Below are 22302 nucleotides of genomic sequence, written 5' to 3' on the forward strand. Positions count from 1 at the left end.
CCATGGATGGGTGATCCTTTATTCTCTTCACTATTTTGCCTATTAGAGGCCATGGAGGGAAGACATAACAGGCTGAGCCATTGCCATATAGCACATCTATGCCGCCTGAGCCTGGCTCCATCCTGCGGCTGAAGAATACTTCCGTCTTGACGTTTGCCTGTGTCACCATCAGGTCCGCGCCGAGGTGACCCCACTGCTCTACTATATCATTTGAAAGGCTTCCGAACTTGGCTTCCACTTTCCTGGGTCCAGTTTGTTCCTGCTGAGAAAAATCGGCTTGGCGATTCTTCTTTCCTGCTATCCATGATGCGGAGAATAGGAGTAGGTTCTCCTCTGCCGACTCACACAACAGTGCTGCCTCCTGGGATAACTTGTGACTGTGGGTTCCCCGTTGTTTGTTTACATATACCAGTGCCGTGGCATTGTCAACAAGACTGACTGCCCTTCCTCTTAACAGCAGAAGGAAGGACTTGTGAGCCAACCTGATGGCTCGTTTCCAGCATGTTTATCAGCCATGCCATGTCTTCTCTGGACCACTGCTCTTGAGCTAAGTGACCCAGGCAGTGTGCCGTTCCCCCCCCTCCCCCCCAGTCTGGTGTCCATGTCCCAGCTGGGAGCTTTTAAGGCCATACCTTTCTATAGACTAAATGGCTGTAGCCATCAATCCAGAGTCTCCTGTATTCTCAAAGGTACCGGGTGGCATGGTTGGTTATCCTGTGAGTGTGACCAGCATGACAACAGGGACTGCTTAAGGGGGCACATCTGCACTCTGGCCCATGGAACCAGGTTCAGTGATGCTGCCATGAGGCCCAGTAGCTGAAGACAGTCCCACGCCTAGGTGCATTTTGAACCCGGAAGGCCTGCATCCACTCTATCAATTTGGATATCCTGTTGGGCAAGTGGGTGACTCAACCTTGTCTCATATCAAAATGAGCTTCTAAGAATTCCAGAGTCTGAGATAGTTCCAGGTTGCTTTTTGTGTAGTTTATTATCCAGCCCAACTGGTGCAGCAGATGAATTACTACCTCCGAGGCCCTGTGGTTTTCTTGTTCTGATTTGAGCCAATAGTCCAGGCAGGTATGCATCATGGATCCCTTTTGTGTAAGGCTGCTGCTACCACCACCATAATCTTGGTAAATGTCTTGGAAGTGTTCACCCAAAATACAGAACCCTAATACATGTTCTGGTGAGATGCCTGGTTGGGAATGTGAAGATATGATTCTGCTAGATGCAAGGAAGCTATGTACTTTCTGTCCCGCACTGAAACCATGACTGACCGTAATGTCTCCATTTGAAAGTGAGGCATGTGTAGGAATTTGTTGACCTCTTTTAGATCCAACCCTGGGCAGAAAGAACAGTCTTTTTTTGAACCTCAAAATATATCGAATAGGTGCCCTGCCCTCTTTCCTGAGGAGCACTGGCATGATTGCTTGAAGATGCTGCAACTTCATCAGAATTTATTTTACCACTTCTCTTTTGAGTGCAGACCCACATGGGAAAACAAAAAAGACCTTTAAGGACTGGTGTCATTCACTCGGGGGCTATTCCCTTCTGTAAGGTGTCCAAGACCCACTGGTCCATCATAATTTGGGTTCACTCCTTGTAGCACTTGAGTAGGCCGCCAACTACTGGTACTATAGATGGATGGACCCGCTGATATCATTATGCTGAGCAACTAGCCCCTGTTTCTGCTGAGGGCTCCACCTTAGCCCTTCTAATCCCCTGAAAGTGGTGCCTCTTTTTTCACCTACTGGGGGAGGAAGAGGAGGGAGGGGAAATGATTCATTGTCCTGAACCAGCACCATTCCCAGGAGTACTGGGACCTAATCCCATGTGAATTCGAACATGCCCTATCTTTAGGGAGTTTCTGGGGTTTAGCCCAACCCAGATCCTTTAGTAGCTTTTTCAGGTCTTCCCCAAAAAGCAGATTCCCCTGGAGGGCAACTTAGAAAGGTACAACTTGGATGCTGAGTCTGCTGACCAATTACACCACCATAGAAGCCTCCTGACTGCTACCCATGAGGCTAGGGCTGGCAAGGACATTCTCACCAGATCATATATATCATCTGCCAGGAAAGCTACAGCTGACTCAGGTGGACTGTCTCTGCGCAAAGCCACACAGGCCACATAACCTCCACAAATGGAGGCTTACAGAGCTATAACATCTGTAGTAAAGGCTTGTTTGGGAATCAATTCTATCTTCCTGTCCTGCTGGTCCTTCAGGGCCGTGCCGCCCTCCACTGGTATCATGATCTTGTGTGCCACTGCTGAAACAAGGGCATCAACATGCAGAACTCTAAGATGATTTTGTTTTTCTTCTTGAGGCAGGAAGTCTAGCCTACTTAACACTCTCCCTTCCCTTTTAAGCTCCGCCTGAGGACTGTCCCATTCAGTGAGAATCATATGCCTCAGGGCATATGCAAAAATGTTTCTGGCAGTCTCCTAGCTCTCTGGAGAATAGATTTCCACTCTGTGGGGTCTCTAGGTACTGCGTCTGTGATCCTCAGGGCTGACCACATGCTGGAGATGAGGGCCAATAGTTCTTCCTTGCGGAACAGACACACTATGGACAATCTTCTTCAGAAGAAAACTCTCCTTCCTCCTGTGACCCCCCTAAGGGATTCCTGATCAGATTCCTCTCCCAAGTGGGATGCCTATCAGAAATCCTGCATGTAGCCCAGGGGGAGGATTCAGATCTCTCCCTCAGCTGTTTGTGTGTACCGAGTGAGCAACTGAAGTGGGGCCACCTGCTTTCTGCAAGGCACTGTAGGCCCGATGTACGACCATGATAAATTTGGGGGAAAAGGCTCCCTGCCAGGGTCCCACCTACACCTGTTGTATTCCCTGTAGGGGTGGATCCTTCCCCAGGGGCCAATATTGCTCTGTTTCCCTGTTAGGAGGAGGAAAGGGGAGGATCCAACTCTCCTGAGTTGTTTTTCTCCTCCACCAGTCACCCTGGATCAATCCCTGATTCTGCCATTGTCTAATCCTGCCTGGCAGGAGGCGGCGAGATGCCTGGGAAGACGGCCTGGCTCACCCTCACATACAGGACAGAGAGAGGCAGCCACACTCGGGATCTGCTTAGTCCTGCATGCAAAGCATTTCCTGCCCCTATGCATGCTAGGGGGCCTAACCTAGCACATTACAGTAAGATGCTAGCAATTTGATACTTTTTTTTGTGCTCCCACAACACTTATACTGCTGTCTTGGTGAGAGGAGAGGCTGTAGGTGCTGCTGCAGTGAGTCAAAGTTGCTACAGCAGACTGCAGTGAACTCCTGACGCTACTGCGGCCCATGGATTTCTCCCTTGCCACCACTGCATTGAGAGTCGGAGCTGTAAACCCTCCCTGCTGTGCACCATGCCTCCCCTCCCTCGTCTATCCAGCTCTCTTCCCCAAACCAAGGCATCTTCACCTTGTCAATGCTGCTGGAGCCTCCCTCAAGGCCTGATCACCAGGTATTCACAACCTCCAGGGGCCTTGCTTGCTTGCTGCTCCGGGACCAATGCTCCCCTTTTTTATTTTTCTTAACTTTGTTGTGCCACCAGTTTGAGAACATACCAGGTGAGAGGGGGGAAGAGAGGGAAAGGGAAGTCCTTCCTTATTTTTGTTAAAAAAAACCAAACAATAAAGGGATCTCGCTTTCCAGTTTCTTCTACCCTTCCCTGGGGAATCCCCAGACCTCTTAGGTACTATGATTACTATCAGGGGACTCATCCGGGCCCTAACCTGGGAGTACTGCTTCCACCGGGAGATTGAGGGCTCAACCATGCCGGCACCACACCTATGCTCTGGGGGCAATGCCCTCTTCACATGTCCGCAGCTGCTGGAGAGCCTATTGGTATTGGAACTAGACCACACCTCCCTTACAGCCCAGAGTGAGGTCATAAAAGAAGTGTGCCCTCTGTCTCCGCCAGCTATGGAAAAGGGAAATCCCATATGTGAAGACTGGACTAGCAGGAAGAGAAGGAATTTTAATTTTCATAAATATTTGATATACCACCATTCTCAACAATTTACAATGGTTTCCAATCAACCTAACATGACTAAAAAACAAACAGAAAACGGACTTAAAATAATAAAATCACAACATACACACAAGCACTTCAATGCAACACACACACACATAAACATACAAATACCTTAACACAATACATTTCTGTTCATTATAGGCCTTTTAAAGAGAAAAATAATAAAAGCAGCTCATAAATTCACAGCAGTTACATCATTCCTTAGTAAAACACAAACACTACCTACTCCCATTACTAAAAACCTGATTTAAAAAAAAAAAAAGGTTTTAATCATTTTCCTAAACTTCTCATACTTTTTTTTTTTGTTCTATTTCTAGCAGCAATGCATTCCACAGTAATGGTGCTTAGTGCCAAAACACTGACCTAGTCTGTTCCAGTCTTATTTCAATTACTGACAGAACCTTTAATAAATCCCAATGACAGGATCAAAGAACTCTAGCTGGGTTATATACAGGGACCTTCCTTTTCAGTTTTTATTTTATTTTGCCTGCAAATGTGTCAACGTTTGTTATAATGAATACAAACAGGAGAAAAAAAATGACATTTTACTCCACCGACTTTCTCCCATTTTTGTTACAATAGACACCGATAAATTCCCATATAAAATAAAAAAGACATACAAAGGGGCCGGATTTTAAGAGATACGCAAGGGCAGAGATTTGTGCGCGCAACCCGGCACGCACAAATCTACGCCTGATTTTATAACATGCGCGCGCAGCCGTGCACATGTTATAAAATCCGGGGTCGGCATGCGCAAGGGGGTGCACACTTGTGCACCTTGCGTGCGCCGAGCCCAGATGACTTTCCCCGTTCCCTCCGCTCCCCCCACCTTCCTCTCCCTTCCCCTAACCTGCCCCCCAGCCCTACCTAAATCTCCCCACTACCTTTATTTTCTTATTAATGCCTGCCTCTGGCACGCAGACCGGCTGCCGGCGCACAATCCTTCGGCACAGCCACTGTGCCGGAGGCCTCGGTCTCGCCCACGCCCCCTTCCTGCCCTTTTTCGAAGCCCCGGGACATACGCGCGTTCCAGGGCTTGCACGCGTCGCCGGGCCTATGCAAAATAGGCTCAGCGCGCATAACCCCCCTACTCGCATAAATCCAGCTGGATTTACGCGTGCAGGGCTTTTAAAATCTGGCCCAAAGTTTGGAGGAGCAGCCTAGAGGTTAGAGCAGTGAATTACGAACCAGGGTCCGAATCCCACTGCTACTCCTTGTATCCTTGGACCAGTCACTTGACCCCCCCCCCCCCCTTATCTCAGGTACAAACGGACCGCAAGCCCTCTGGGGACAGGGAAATACCTACAGTACCTGAACGTAATGGAATACAAACCAGATAAATACAAATACTGATGCACTGGATAAATAATAGGAGCTGTACGTGATGCAAAAGTTTAAAAGCTGACCATAAAATATTAAATTTAATCCTAGCCCCAATTGGTAGCCAGCGTAAATCTTCATTAAAGGGGCTCCATGGTCATTTTGTCACACGAAAATCACTTTGGTGGCTATGTTTTGCAGCAGCTGCAATCTTTTTAAAGAGGCCACAGAAATTCCTGCATACAGGCTGTTACAACAAGTCCACATATGATAGGACAAACGCATACGCAAGCGATGCAAGTACCGCTTTTTCCAAAAAAGGCTTCAAAATATGAATAAGTCTTAGAGAAGAGCATATCCCAGAAGAAATGTGGTACGACACAGAGGTCCATATTTAGAAGCTATTCAGATAAACTCCAATTTTTAAATATCCTCCCCCACCACACCTTTATCTGGCTAAACTATAGTTGGATATCTCATTATCCAGCTAACATTTAGCCAGATAACTTAGGGGTCATTTCTGGGAGGAATTAGGTTAGCCGTCTAACTCGGACGGGTAGCACATCCAGCTAACTCTGGTCCTGCTGTAGGGCTGGCCTGAAGTTATCCAGATAAACACCAGCACACAGCACTGTTCTAAGAATGCGCATCTCAATAATCTACGAACTCTACCTCACAAACGTAATTGTAAACACCATAGATATGATTTTTACCCGTGAACAGTACACCTTACATGCACACCTGGTCATGACCTACTTCACTAAACAATTGATTGTCTTTAACGATTTATTGTAACTGAACCTTTTGTGGCACCTGTTAGAATGTTCTACAGTACGCATCCACCTACTTTATGTGCCTATATGTAAACCATTGTGATGGTATATTACTTAGCAACGGTATAGAAAAGATTTTAAATAAATAAACAAACTTATCTAGCTATCTTTAATATCGCTGTCTAAATTCAGTAGTGTGGCTGCACAGTCTCTCTCTCTCCAGTTATCCAGTCAAGTTTATCTGGCTAACTTCGCAATCCGGCCAGCGACTGAATCCGAGCCTTACTATTTATTTTAATACCTATTCAACACAGTGCATGCTTCTTTCAAAGGAACGCCTACCCTATTCATCTGCAGGCTAAATTTCAAGGAGATATTTCTATTATTCAGCCAAACAGGTACTGATTTCTGCAGGTTCACTTTCAGATAAAGCTTTTATTTACCTAAACATCAAATGTAAAGCAAAACAGTAGCAACTCCATAACAATAGAAGAGAAAAATTTTCATTGCTGTAGTACAATACACAACTGTCCAAAATCATCTTTTCCTTTTAAGCAATCAAAAAATCCCCAGCACGTTAAACCTAACTGCTCCCCACTAGAGAATGGACTCTTACACCCATGGGGGCCAAATTACCGTGATAAATACTCCCCTCCCCAAAAAAGATAGAAACCATTTTATTTATTTGATATATATTCCACTTTTCTGCACTTCACAGTGGATCATATTCAGGTACTGGAGGTATTTCCCTGTTCCCGGAGGGCTCACAATCTAAGGGCCACAGTCACTAAAGGCTTTTCTCCCATTCTGAGGCCATGGGGAAAATGCTTAGTAAATGAGGCCTTAAGTTTGTATCTGAGTCGATGGAGGGTAAAGTGACTTGCCCAAGGTCACAAGGTGCAGCAGTAGGATTTGAACCCTGGTTTACAGCCCGCTGCTCTAACTAAACTTAAAGAAAACCAAAGTGTTATATCTTGCCAGACTTCCGTCTCAAGAGGTTCCCAAGCAAGTTTTAGCTGAAGATCTCTCTAGCCCTATGGTTCTGAAGGCACGAACTTTGGGAATTCTTCCCAACACTAAATTAATGAGGAAGCTACAAATTGCAAGAGTGGATAAGGATGCTTTTTGTAAACTGCATTTCTTTCGAAGACTATGCCCATTTTTGGGGGGAGGATGATTTAAAAACTGTGATGCATTCCTTGATAGTTCCCTCTTCGGATGAATTCTTTTTATTTGGGATTTCCCTAAATTCACCACCTGTGCCATGCAGCTGGTACAAAATGCCGCTGCACGAAATATTGCCAGGACACTTCTTCGGAAGCACATTTCCCCCCACATTGTCCAAGTTACACTGACTCCTCATCATTTAGCGTGCGACATTTAAATTCACTGGACTTGTATTTAAGGGAATCCATGGTCTTGCCGCTCCATCTAGAAATGCAGCCTTGAAATTATACCAGTTGGTGAGATCCCTAAGATCCAAAAATAAGAATTTGCTGCGTACTCTCGTTTAGACAGATCTGATTAGATGAATTTAGGGAACGTTCGTTCTAGAGTCAAGGGCCAACTATTTGAAATATTTGACCAGATATTATTAAGACTGGGCTTTCCCTGTTAACATTTAGGAAAGCTTTTACAAGCTTTCTTTTATGAGCAAGCCATTTTAGGGTGATTGGATGAGTTAATTTATTGGTATTGTTTCCTATAATGATCAGGAAGAATGGCAAGGGAAAGCAGAGATTGCTTGGCAGGGAGTGCAAATAATGATGAGGGTAACTGTTTTATTCAGGCTTATAAATTTTAAACTGGGGGCATTTGCTCCTTTAATCTTACTATTTAAAGAGGGATGTCTGGTTGTTTTTATGGTTTTTTTGTTTTTGTAATTTTATGTATATTTGTATTTTTTTTTATGATTATATATGTTTTTATTGCAAACTGCCTAGAAATGGTGATAGGCAGTTACATTTTTTAAATAAACTACTAGGTTCAGTGTGCTGTAGCGGTCAATAAATCAAATAGAATGTTAGGAATTATTAAGAAGAGAACGGCAAATAAAACATGATATCATAATGCCTCTGTATCGCTCCGTGGTTAGACCACACCTTGAATACTGTGTGGAATTCTGGTTGCCACATCTTAAAAAGAGATATAGTTGCATTGGAGAAACTACAGAGAAGGGTGACCAAAATGATAAATGGGATGGAACGGCTCCCCTATGAGGAAAGGCTAATGAGGTTAGGGCTTGGAGAAGAGACAGCTGAGGGGGGGATATGATAGAGGTCTACAAAATCATGAAAGGACTTAAACGAGTAAATGTGAAACGTATCATTCAAAAGAGGGGGGACACTCAATGAAGTTTGCAAGAGGCACATTTAAAACAAATCATAGATAATTCTTTTACATTCAATAAACAATTAATCTCTGGAATTTGTTGCCAGAGGATGTGGTTAAGGCAGCTTGTTTAGCTGGGTTTAAAAAAGGTTTAGATAAGTTCCTGAAGGAGAAGTCAATAAACTGCTATTAATCAATAGGGAGTGGCCACTGCTTGTTGCTGGCATTAGAAGCATGGAATCTATTGACTTGGACTGGCCCAGGGGTCAGGAACCTTTTTGGCTTAGAGAGCCATAAACGCCACATATTTTAAAATGTAATTCCATGAGAGCCATACAATATGTTTAAAACTAAATACAAGTAAATGTGTGCATTTTATGTAAGATCACACTTTTAAAGTACAATAAGTCTCTGAAAATATTACACCAGGCCTTAAGACACCAATACATCTCCTATTAGGAAAACGGACCAAGTCAGGCTGCTATAGAGTCTTACACAGAAACTACACGCCAGCAGAAAACCTCAACTGAATCACGTGCTGTCCCTCACCTAACATAGAATAAAGAGACCAAAACGCATAACAAGAAGCATGCAGAAAAAACTGAATTGGAAACTGCAACAAGCCAGAGTCTCTGTATGCAGTGTAACAAAGGAAAAAAGAAACATCACCCATCCTTATAAAACAAATCAAGAAATATAAAATCATCAGCAGTAAAACTGTACTAACAAAAAGAACATATTTCGAAACAGCTGATGAGTGGAATATCCAATAATTAAAAACGCATATAAAACATTTCCAGATACCAACAAAATATTTCAAAATAGCAGACACAAAGACCCAGTAATGAAAAATAATAAGGATACAAAAATTTTTTTGCTCTGCATACCTGGGAACGTTTGATATCCAGGTGTCCTGAGATTGTTCTGAATTAGCAGGAGGCGGGGTGGTTTGCTTGGAACTTTCTCCTCTCTCAGTCACATACCAGCGCTCTCTCTCACATTGGCTCTCAATTACACACCTATACACACATGCTCTCAGTAATCACATATACACATGTTTTTTCTCTCTCACTTATATAGGCTCTTAATTACACATTTACACACATGCTGTCTATCTTTTCACGCTTACACACACAGGCTTTCAATCACATAAATTCATGCTGTCTTTTTCTCTCACACACAGACTCATTCACATGCTTACAAACATGTCCTCTCTTTCTCTCATTTACACACAGGCTCTCAATCACATACTCACATGCTCCCTCACCTAAATCAGCTCTCAATCACACACATATGGTCTCTCTCTCTCATTTAAACACAGGCTCTCAATCACATAAACCAGCTCTCAATCACACACAGACACACATGATCTCTCTTTTACTTATACACACAGGCTCTTAATCATACATACACATGATTTCTCTCACACACAAAGGATCTCAATCATACTCACATACTCTTTCACACAAACAGGTTTTCAATCACAAACTTACACATACAGGTTCCCAATGGTAAACTTACATTCATGCTCTCTCTCTCTCTCTCACAGGCAGGCTCTCAATCACAGACATACTCTCTTTCACATGTACAGGCTCTCAATCATTCACATACATGCAATCTCTCTCTCTCACACACACACACACGCACGGCGCCCCCCGCGGCCCGGAAGAGGAAGTGGAGAGTATCGGGTGCCTGCGCGGCAAGAAGAGGCCACGCTAGTGCGCTCGGCATCGGCCCGAAGAAAAGAAGACTGCAGCGCGGCTCGGAGGAAAATGAAGAGCTTCAACCGCGGCCGATGGGACTCCGCCTCCGCGAGGGCTGAAAATGAAGAGGTTAGCGTTGGGAGGAGGCTGCTGCTGCTGCCGCGAGTTCCCGGGGGGGTGGGGGAGAGAGAGATTGAATGAGCGCCTCAATCTCTCTCTCCCCCACCCCCCCGGGAACTCGCGGCAGCAGCAGCAGCCTCCTCCCAACGCTAACCTCTTCATTTTCAGCCCTCGCGGAGGCGGAGTCCCATCGGCCGCGGTTGAAGCTCTTCATTTTCCTCCGAGCCGCGCTGCAGTCTTCTTTTCTTCGGGCCGATGCCGAGCGCACTAGCGTGGCCTCTTCTTGCCGCGCAGGCACCCGATACTCTCCACTTCCTCTTCCGGGCCGGGGGGGGGGGGTAGAGCACGCCGGTGCCGCTGACTCCAGCTGTCCTGCCGCGTTCCGCCCGGGCTGACAGCATTTTAAGCCCGGGCGGAGGAGGACCGGGGAGCAGCTGGGTCAGCGGAAAAGTGTGGCGACTGTCTGCGAGCCAAATGCAGCCCTCAAAAGAGCCATGGGTTCCCGACCCCTGGACTGGCCACTGTTGGAGACAGGATACTAGAACTGAAGGACCCTTGGTCTGAACCAGTGTGGCATATTTTATGTTCCTTCACTCATAGATCAGGCAAGTTTACTAACTCCCATTACTTCTAGCAATGCAAGAAAGCTATCCAAATCAAGCAATACGGACACGCTAAACCCGTGTCCAAATTGGGCGCCCGCTTTTCTAACATTCGCCCATTACCTCTCCCAGGTGCACACTGCAGTAGACAAATGAGCTGCTGCATTAAAAAGGAGACGCTAGGGGAAACTGTGCATCCCTAACACCTCCCCGGCAATAGTCTCACACTGCCACTGCTATTACTAGCAATGGCAACATGGAATAGACTTAGTTTTTGGGTACTTGCCAGGTTCTTATGGCCTGGATTGGCCACTGTTGGAAACAGGATGCTGGGCTTGATGGACCCTTGGTCTGACCCAGTATGGCATGTTCTTATGTTCTAAGTGGCTGTACGCGGGTTAGGAAAACAGACGCTCAATTTTATAAGCGTCCATTTTCCTAACTTATGCACAGCCACGGGTTAGGAAAATGGACGCTTCGCCGGCAAAATGTTTTTTTTTACCTTACTCTTTTTTTCGGTTCCTTCAATTTAATATCGCCAGTATTTTCTGCTCTGCAGTTAACTTTAGGGGCTCCTCAAGACTTAACACCTGCTCCAGGGCAGGCATTCATTTTTGAGAGTTCAAATGTGCGCATCGGGCGCACATTTATTTCTTACATAAGCAGGTCATAGCTAATAGCCTCTTCAACATGAATTTACACATGATGAGCGCTATTAACTACATGCTGGTTTGGTTGCGCGTTTCCAACACGCCAATGGGTTATGGACGCGCGTTCAAGTGCTCATGAACCTGTGCGCTAGACTTAGTGTACGATATTGCATTGGCTGGTGTGTGAGTTATTCCTGAATAAAATGTCAAATTGGCTAGGCTTACACACATTAATAGCCAACTTGAAGTTATAAGAACATAAGAAATTGCCATGCTGGGTCAGACCAAGGGTCCATCAAGACCAGCATCCTGTTTCCAACAGAGGCCAAAACCAGGCCACAAGAACCTGGCAATTACCCAAACACTAAGAAGATCACATGCTACTGATGCAATTAATAGCAGTGGCTATTCCCTAAGTAAAATTGATTAATAGCCATTAATGGACTTCTCCTCCAAGAACTTATCCAAACCTTTTTTGAACCCAGCTACACTAACTGCACTAACCACATCCTCTAGCAACAAATTCCAGAGCTTTATTGTGCGTTGAGTGAAAAAGAATTTTCTCCGATTAGTCTTAAATGTGCTACTTGCTAACTTCATGGAATGCCCCCTAGTCCTTCTATTATTCGAAAGTGAAAAGAACAGAGTCACATCTACTCGTTCAAGACCTCTCATGATCTTAAAGACCTCTATCGTATCCCCCCTCAGCCGTTTATTACGGAATAGATTTAAAAGTTCCCTACATTTTGTGAACAACCTAAATTAAAATATGCTAGAACTTGCACATCATCTGCATACAAAAAGCAGCTGTAACCTAAGCTCTGAATCAATGTGGCCAGTGGAGCAATATACAAATGAAATAAAACTGGCAATAAAACAACCTTGTTGGGACTCTGTATTTAAGATCTTTAACCTATGAAAGTTGATATCCTCAATTTACTTGAAAAGAGCAGCCAGATAAAGACCTGAACCAGTTCAAAGCCACATTTTCCATCCCCAGCTCTGATAAACACTGCAAAAGCAGTGCATGATCAATTGTATTGAAGGCCACACTCATGTCTATTGTCACCATGAGTGCAGTCTTGCCATTATCTAGATTAATTTTATTTCATTATCCAGGGCCACCAATGCTATTTCTGTGCTATCATGTTTCTGGACGCCAGATTGTTTTGGATACAGAACACTGGATTTCTCCAAGAAGTCATTCAGTTGAGCCACCACAATCTGCTTACACAATTCTGAAACAGTGCATCTATTGTCCAAGAATTTAATTTTGGGCAGGCACAAGGGAAAAATGAACCAAAAAACACCCTGATGTGGGACTTTTGCCCAACAGTGCTAAATGTAAGAATTATACACTGGGGGAGGGGGTATAGTCACTTAGTATACATATTCCTACATCCAAAACACTACGAGGGCACTGGGAAAAGGCAATCTCTTAAAAACAACATGCTCTTCTTTCTACAGAAGAGTCCAGTTTCTATATAACTGCTGCTGGAGGGGAGGGGAGGGGAGGGGGGGGGGGGGGGGGGGGCTATTCTTTTGAGAATCAGGGTTCTTAAAAAGGCCCATATTTTATGGAGCCCTGCAGAGACAGATACTATTTTGCAAAAGTTGTTTTTATGCAATAAAACTTTTAACAGGTTTTTATATCATCGTTTAGTTTATCATAATTTATCTATTTTGCTTCTAGATTTTTTTTTAATAAAATGACATGAGCTTTGGAGATCAGAGTCCACTTCCTCAGATGTTGATGTATTTTTAAGTATTTTATACAGTTAGGCCTCTAAAAGCGACTGGATGTCTAGGTTGTACCTTGCTTTTAAATGTTTTTTTTTATTATTTTTTTTTTATTTACCGACTTATTATCGGTTATATTGTGTTCTGCTTTGACCATACGTATGGAAGAACTGACTACATAAATGTAATATCAACGCTGGATACTTCTTTCCAGAGCTGACATGATAACACAAACTCACTTTATTGTTTGAATCAATTCCTTAGAGACAACCCCCCTCCCCTCCCCTCCCGTGCCTGGATGCCGTTACCGATTAATCTATCATGCAACCGCATGCATTTGTAATCACTTATAAGCACCAAGCATAATTTAAATAAACCAATCCGGGTCATTTCTGAAGTCCAAACGTCAGACTACTCTTTTAGGGCTATCAGACCATACCCGGCAAGCTTAGAGCAAAAAAGCCCTGGGGCTGGCTCGAGCCTCATTTCCCACCTCCCCGTCCTGCTGAGTAACACCAAGGGCGCGCTTATCTCTGACATACCAAAGCGTCCTCCCCCAGGTCCCACGAACATTTCCTCCTCTCCACTATCACTCCCTCCCTCAGGATACCCACCCTTTCTCCTCTAAGCCTTGTCTCTTCTCCTCCTCCCCCCCCCCCCCAATATATCTTATTCTCCTTTCAGCTTCTTCTCCTCCTCCCAGTTTCTCACCGGATAGGCGGCGCCCGGCATCGGGGAGCGATAGAGCCCCTGGCCAGGTGCTGGGCCCATGCGGACGGCGGGCCCCGGGGTGCCCGATCCTAGCGCGGCGGCGCCCCCGCCTCCACCGCTGCCCGGAGTCACAGACTGGAATCCCGCCCGCGCCGCCATCTTTTCCTCCGGCACAATAGAGCGGCACCGGATGTGACGGTGGAGAAGGAGACAAGCGCAGCACCGGCGGGCAGAGAGCAAGGCCGGGCTAGAGCGGGCGCCGTCGCTGCCATAGAGAAGAGGCGTTGGCGTGCTGCGTGGCTCCTGCTGGTCGGAAGCTGATTCGGCTTGCTTTCTCGCCTGGTTTTTCCCCCCCCCCCCCCTCATTTCAAACCCTGATGTAAACTGTCAGGGTTGCTAACTTTTCTACAGAAAAGGCTGTTCTGCCCCCCTCCCCCTTTATCCAGTCTCTGTCCCAGGCCCACCAAAAAAAAAAAAAAAATGCTCAGTTCTTCAGTGATTCAAATTTAAAAAACTTGCTACCCCCGCCTCCCCGAACCCATGGCTGGTGCAAGGGTATTAGATGCCCTGGGCGAACCTCATAGCCTTGCGCAATGCCTTTCCCCCATGCCACACATACAGTTAAGAGCTATGCATTTATAGTTTACATGAAAAATACCAAAGTACAATTAGGTAAAAATATCACTCACATTATATTTACATGCACTGCTATGATGCCAACCAGAAATCTCTGTAAAAAAAGACACTTGGAACCGATATGGTATTAGGCCTAGTGTGATGGGTGTGGGCTTGACCGTCTGAAAGCCCAAATACACTAATACACTTCCTGTTAGGAAAATGCCTCATCTCAGTTACACATGCAGAACATAAACAGACCCTCGCTCAGTACAGAGTAGAGCCACCATAAGTAGAAATACAAAAACATGTTATTCAAAAACACTCATTGCAAAAAAAATGTTTTAAAATTACTACTTAATACATTAATTGAACATGTCTCCTTTACAACATTCATTTGTAAATACCATTCAATTACACTTCAACCATACCTAAAAAATCATTCATCCTCATTCACAACCCCATACTCAACCACTCAAACTAACAATACAGTCATAAAAAACATTAATTAATATCTCAATTGCTAAACCAATCGGTCTCAAAATAGGTTCTCCAATAATAATGCTACTGTTTTAACACCTATGTAACAAATATATCCTACATTCCCTCTTCCCCTTATTTTTTTCTCATCACTAACAAATATATTTTTTTACATGGTAACCTAACCCACACTTCAATGTATCCTCTTAGTGTATCGTAATATGTCCCAACAAGGCCCTTGTTTCGCCGGGTTGGCTTCTTCAGGGGAAAGGGATTATTGAAGAGAACCTTACTCGTTGATAGCAACAGCATGACAACTTCATAATATATTGAGATAAACCAAATGTTTAAATTCTTTTAGAGTCTCTTTTACTTTCTCCAACTCTTAACCACTTTGAAACTATCTCCGTGAGGAAGTAATGCCTATTACCCTTGTATTTCAACCATTTCGGGTAACTCACTGCCCACCTGTTCTCTAGTACGACTTTTTCTTGCCGACTTCCAGATTTCAGATGCCAAGTAAGACACAAATCTAAAGGAGAAGAAAGCAGAGCTGTTGCGGCAGGTTAAAGGAGATACCTGTTGCGGCAGGTTAAAGGAGATACCTCACTAAAATCACTATTCATTCATACTCAACCACACCATTCTCACTTTGTACAATATTTTCAAAATAGAAATTACATAATATTTGCTTTGAATATTATAATGATAAACATTTATGTAATTTTATACAACTTGATATAACTCAACTTTATATTAGCAAATTTCAGTCAAAATACATGGTACCAATATTTCTATTTGACAACTTTGGATAATCACAAAGTGCTTAACACTGATGTTGTTATTAACAGTTCTAATCAATCCCAACCGGGCCCTCGTTTCACCTTCCGGCTTCTTCAGGGGAATTTATATGCTGTTGAATCAATGGTCTATCTCTCACAACACTCCTATATATTCTTTGCCATTCCAATAAGGGCACCCATGATCTTCATTGCATCTGCAACTATATATTGTATCTGTATCTTGTTTGTCTGTGTCTACTTTCATGAACCGCTGTCGTTACTATCCACGAGATCCAACTTTTATATGATTATGTCTCGCAGTTCTCACCCTTTAAAAATTTTTTCAGAACCATTGGAATCTCCCTGTTGTATTTAAAGACCTGATATCTAATCAACATGGCTTTTCCTTTTCGTGTTAACAATTTTTGCCGTTTAAGTGACACTAAATGAGCTTCACATTCAAATTCCACCGATTACTCCAACATTACTCCTGCGATATTAAAGACGTGGTTTGAAAATATTGTACAAAGTGAGAATGGTGTGGTTGAGTATGAGTGAATAGTGATTTTAGTGAGGTAGAGATGAGATATGTGTCATTTTATGAAAGTCTGAATTTGTGATTATTGTTGATATAAAAATGAAATAAAGGAACTATCAGAGAGAACAAAATTGTACTTTTATTCCACTCTGAAATGAGTGTTTGTGGTTGTTATATATATATATATACACACACACACACACATACTCTCAGACAAACCCGCAGGCATCTCCAGCTCTTCTTTGGTTAGGATCTACCAGCAGCATCAGGCCCTCATCTTCATTTCATTTGCAGCACCCATTCTCTCTCTCTCACACACAAACACACACACAACCCAGGCAGCTCCCATTCACCCATACACACCCATCCCAGGCAGGCTCCCATTCACACCACACACACACCCCCATCACAGGCAGGCTCTCATTCACACACACATCCATCACAGGCAGCCTCCTATTCAAACACATTCACATATGCATCCCAGGCAGACTCCCAGTCATATACCCACCCGTCCCAGGCAGGCTCCCATTCACACACACACACACACACACCCAACACAGGCAGCCTCCCATTCACTCCCACACAAATGCAGATCATGCAGTCAGGGTCCATGGGTCATTCCTCCTCTGCTGCTGCTGCTGCTGCTACCAGCCTGTACCTTCTTTGTGGAGAGCAGCCATTCTGCAGCTCTTGCATTGCGAGATGAGAATTCCGCGGAGCCAGCACATGAGGAGGAATTGCCAGACAGGCTACCTCTTCTGCTGTTTCCTGCTTCTTCTGCTGCCGATAGAATCAAGTCCACCCGCAGCACCTCGGGCCTCCTGCCTCTTCTGCCACTAGTGGGATCAGGTCCACCAGCAGCACCATGGGCCTCCTGCTTCTTCTGCCGCTGGTGGACGCAATCCCACCAGCGGCACCAAGGACCTTCACTTCTTCCGCCATTGGTGGGATCGGATCCACTGGCAGCAATGTGGGTCTCTCCCTGCTCCTGACACCACACCACTGGTTGTACCACCCTGTGCAATTGTACGGTTTGCACACCCGGTGGTGCCGGACCTGGATTAGGACTGGACATTTGAGGACGGGGTGGCGAGGTGTTCCCTCCTCATTTGTTTAATTTTACATATATTTCAGATCCTGCCACTTGGAACCCATATGGTGTTAGACCTACGCTGTAATGCATGTTGGGTATAAACTTGGCCCTCAGAAATCAATGAGTATATTGAATTATATTTACAGTGTAATAACCTTCCATGTCAAAACAGGACTGAAAGCTAGCACTCAAACAGTAACAGGCAACACTGTAAATATTATACCAGGCCATAAAACACAAATACACTTCTTATTAGGAAAACGAAACAAGCCAGGCGGCTATTGATTCCTACACAGAAACTACACATTGGCAAAATATCTCACTTTGGCCACACATGCAGAATGCAGACAGACCCTCAGCAAATACAGAATAAAGAAATCATACCGTATAAATAGAAACACATAGAAAAAAACTTAACCGGAAACTGCAAAAAGCCAGACTGCAGCATTATTTATTTATTTATAGTCTTTTTCTATACCGATATTAGTGGTTACATCATATCGGTTTACATCAAACTGCAGGTTGAGAAAGTTAAATCAAACAGGGACTGGGCAGTGGACTACAGAGAACTTAACTAGAATAAATATAATATGCAAGAAAAGCAAGCATAATGGAAAAACAGAAACATCACCATGACTCATAAAACATCAAACAAAAAAATTAAATATAAAACAATCATAATAGTAAAAAATAATCATTTCAAAACAGCAGAGTCATTATATAATACCCAATAATTAGAACTAAGGATTACAAAATCTCCCTTTTTCCATACCTGAAACTTTTTAATTTTCAGTCACCCTGCAACTGTTGTGGATTATTAGGGGACAGGAGCGAGGGAAGGCAAGGGGGGTCGCATAAACTTTCTCCTATCTTATACCCACACATTCATTCTCTCTCACACTAAAAGACACACTCACATCCTCCCTTTCTCACATAAGCTGTCACATGGTCTCTCACTCGTACACACACTCCCTCTCATACGTTCTTACTGTCTCATGCAGATATATGCACTCACATATACTCTCACTGAGACACACATATGCGCATATGCACTCACTGACACACTTGCTTGCACTCATATGTTTTGGCACACATACACATGCTCTCATTCACATATGACACACATACATGATCTCACTGACACAGGCTCTCACACACAAGTTCAGATATGTTTTCATTGACACACGTTTATGCTCTCATTGACATACAAATGCTCTCACACCCACACACATGTTCAGATATGCTATCACTGACACACATAAATACTGGTGACTCAGAAAGCTCCCTTTTACCTCACAGATCTCTAGCAGCGTGTGCCCCTTGAAAAAGTTTCTCAACTTCACATCCACGTTGCACAGACAGGCCATGGCGCAAGCAAATCAGCAAAGGTGAATTATTTAGCAGGGCAGGAAGAGGGAACTTGTGTTATTTGCTCATGCTCCCAGAGGTCCCAAAATTCAACAGTAGATTGTATACTCTGGGTTATGTAACAACGCTAGCCCCGGCCGCAGTAAACAGAGCACCGGGGCTGTTAATTGGCTCACCCAAAAGCTACCAGGGTCACGGGATGGAAGTGGATCTGTGTGATGTAAAGGCCGATTCCCAAATTCTGAAGTTGTGGTGGGGTTTTTTTGTTTATTGGCAGTAAATATTTTGAACAACGAAGAAACCTGACCCTCAGCTTGCCAAATCTATGGGTTTCATTTTTTAACTTCAGACATTGTCTCTGGGGAGGACAGCAGGCCAGTCTGGGGAAACAGAGGGCTTATTTTCGATCAGCCAGCCTCACCGGGTTTGTAGTGACTCGGGGATGGGAAGCTCTAGGCCTTTGGTCATCTTGCGTTGTTTACTGAGGCTGCTTTTTTTTGGCACAGAAGCATATTACTGTGTCTACCTCTCTCTGCATCTTAGTCTCTCTTCTTCAAGATGGTTTATGCTGGTGGCTGAAGAACTCTCTCTCTTTCTCTCTCTCTTGCTGTCTTCAGGCATACTCCCTCCGCTGATCGGCCCCAGGCCTTACTGACTGGGTTTTACAGTGTCCGGTCACCCTTGTAACTGGACACTGTAGAGTTAGCTGCAAAACTGGGTGGTCCAGTCGAAAACCGGGGTAGTTGATCACCCTACAAGCTGTGCATACAGGGGCCAATGTAATAAGCTGCACAAAAGCTGCCACGGGTTTTGGCATGTGGTTTCCGCGCCAGTCACACGTATGTTTGTAATAACACGGTTAGTGTGGGAAAGAAATGCGCACACAAACCTGCGGCAGGTTTTGTGCAAGTGCAAGCAAATGGCAAGTAAAGGAGGCAATTGTCTATTCACGGCTATGTAGGGAGCTGCGCTAGCAGGAAGATTAGTGTGGGGGTTTTTTTAAGCGGGTTTTATAGTGCCTGGGCCAGAGGTCCTTTTACTCCATGGCTGGCATTGGTGTGATTACGTGTACTTTTTTCTCACCAGGTGCCCAGGGCTTGTTGATCGTGATCCCTCCTACCGCTTTGGCAGCTTTCAGTGCCCGTCCCGGTGACGTCGCGGTTCCGGGCAGCGTCGGCACTTTGTAGACCCCGGAGATCACCAGTCCATCCATCCTGGCTCCTGCTGTCTCCTGGCAGGGCTGATTCATGCTGAGCGGCCCTGGGACCCGGCACGGACACACAACCACACTAATGCCAGCAATGGAGTGAAAGGGCCAAAGCAGTAGGAGCTGAAACAATTTACTTTTGAATAGTAGTAACTTCAAATAGTTAGAAATAAGTCTGCAACATTTTTCCATTAGCCTCTATTTTAGTGCCTGTTTTCCTGTGGCTTTCTGCATTGGGGCCTTTATGTGGGTACTGGCGCATGTATTTCGTCTTGCGCGCGTTTTTTTTTGTGCATATCTCATTTGCATGCCATTCTGTTATTACATCATGCGGAGCCACCTATTCTTGCCACACACACTCAAAAAAAATAAGAAAATCCTCCCTGAAATCAGCGCAGAAAAATAGCCCTGATTTCAGCACGGGTCTTATTACATTGGCCCCAAAACACGTATAAATAAAAATATGCAAATCTGATGTTAATGAAGACATTAGCTAGGGAAGTGTGTTAAAGCCCTGGAGACAACTAATATTTTGTTTATCAGTGGAATAAAGTTACCTCACATTTCTGGTGGTTAGCTTTAGTGAAGGTTGCTGTGCCAGCGTCTATGTTGTGCAGCCATCATAATTTACATGTGATTCTTCCTTTTGCTCATCTATCTCTTGCGAGTGAGGGCTAGTGTTAGAGCTAAAGAAAGAGAAAGGAAGGTCTGAGCCAAGGGTAATGAAGAAGAGAGGAGGAGAGAGGCTCAGTAATCCCTAACTCCAGCCATCAGCAGGAAGTCTCGCAGGTCTGAGCCAAGGGTAATGAAGAAGAGAGGAGGAGAGAGGCTCAGTAATCCCTGACTCCAGCCATCAGCAGGAAGTCCCGCAGGCAGCATGTATTTTGAATAAGGTCAACAGTGCTGGGATTACCAGAGACAGATGTGGTGTGCAGGTACAGTTTTCTAGCACCCAAACAGATGAATTCAGGACCAGTGGGTTATGCACCTCTACCAGCAGATGGAGAAAGAGCAAACTGATGTCACAGTACATAGCTACAGTACCTGAATGTAATCCACTTTGAAGCGCTGAAAAAGTGCGAAAAAGCAGAATATAAATTAAAAAAAAAAAAGCCCCTGCAGTGACATCAGCCTGCCAGTATTCTCTGTCTCCAGCAGATGGTGAACATGCATTTCCCTACTGGGGTTTGCTTCAAATTTTAGAAGAGAAATAATAGGAGATTTAATTCGCCCCGTTCTCCTGCGGTGATACCAAATGTTCCCTCCCCCAGTTGAGAATTCCTGAGGTGATTTCCGAGGACGCTCAGATGCATGTCTTGGTCCGGTAGCTGGTTTTCTCAGCTGGCGTGGACTTAGCTGATTTAAACAGCTGAAAGGCAGCGGGTGCAGGAAGCCGAGCGCAGTGGTGACTGTATATGCCCTCTCCCCCTGCAGCCGGAGACCGTCTCTGTACTCAGTTGGGAAAGGTTGAGCTCAGGTAAGGTTAAAAAAAAAAGGTAGAAAGACAGAGACAGAGTAGAGGGGGTTGTTTGTAGGCCTTCCCCTTCCTTCGGTCTCCATGCTTGGCATGCCGTTCCGACATTCGTTCCCACTCCCGTGGGAGGTTCAGGGACATAGGCAGCCTGGCGGGTTGAGCAGCCTGGGTGGGCTAGGCCCCACTGTTAGGCTTTTTTTCTGTGTGCTGCGTGGTAGGCTGCAGTGGCGTTTTCATGCACTTTTTTCTGCATGTTAGGCTGCCCTCTTCAGGACCATCAGTGTGTGCAGGTGCGTCTGGCTATACATCCGAAATGTGCGCCCAGATTCTTTTGGGTGCGCTACTTGTGCACACAATCTGGGATGCATTGGTTGTGCGCATAAGTTTGGCACGGTGGAAGTGCACCTAGCTTTGCAACGCCTAGCCTTGGGGCGCCAAAAGTTTGTGTTCCTAAATTTTGCAGCGTGAATTCACCTGGACGCACACCTTCATTTGCCGCCCATGACACTGCCTGAGCTGTAGTGGAATAAGCCCTAACCTGAGTAGGCAATGGCTTTTCAGCATCCACATACGCAGCCGTGATTACTTCCATAATCCAGCAGGCTATTGTAGCCCGTGAAGCCGGCTTGCCCTGTTTACCTCCACCATTAAGGTCAAACAGACAATCCGTCTTTCGGAAAGGTTTAAAAACTTCCAGATACCTCACAACATCCAAGGGTCACAACAGGTGATATTCCTCCTCATCTCTTTCCCTATTCAGAGACG

General features: G+C 44.8%; 1 protein-coding gene across 2 annotated transcripts in view; it reads right to left on the bottom strand.

The window, feature by feature from the left end:
• SMARCD1 (SWI/SNF related, matrix associated, actin dependent regulator of chromatin, subfamily d, member 1) overlaps positions 1 to 14320 on the bottom strand; it is a 53576-nt gene extending 39256 nt beyond the window's left edge. For both annotated transcript variants that reach the window (XM_029595016.1, XM_029595015.1), the window contains exon 1: positions 13981 to 14320. In XM_029595016.1, coding sequence (XP_029450876.1) covers positions 13981 to 14139 — 159 coding nt within the window. In that variant the 5' untranslated portion in view covers positions 14140 to 14320. The remainder of the gene's footprint in view (positions 1 to 13980) is intronic.
• Positions 14321 to 22302: the final 7982 nt, after the last annotated feature.

This window comes from Rhinatrema bivittatum, chromosome 3 (assembly GCF_901001135.1).
Source record: "Rhinatrema bivittatum chromosome 3, aRhiBiv1.1, whole genome shotgun sequence".
NCBI lineage: Eukaryota > Metazoa > Chordata > Amphibia > Gymnophiona > Rhinatrematidae > Rhinatrema > Rhinatrema bivittatum.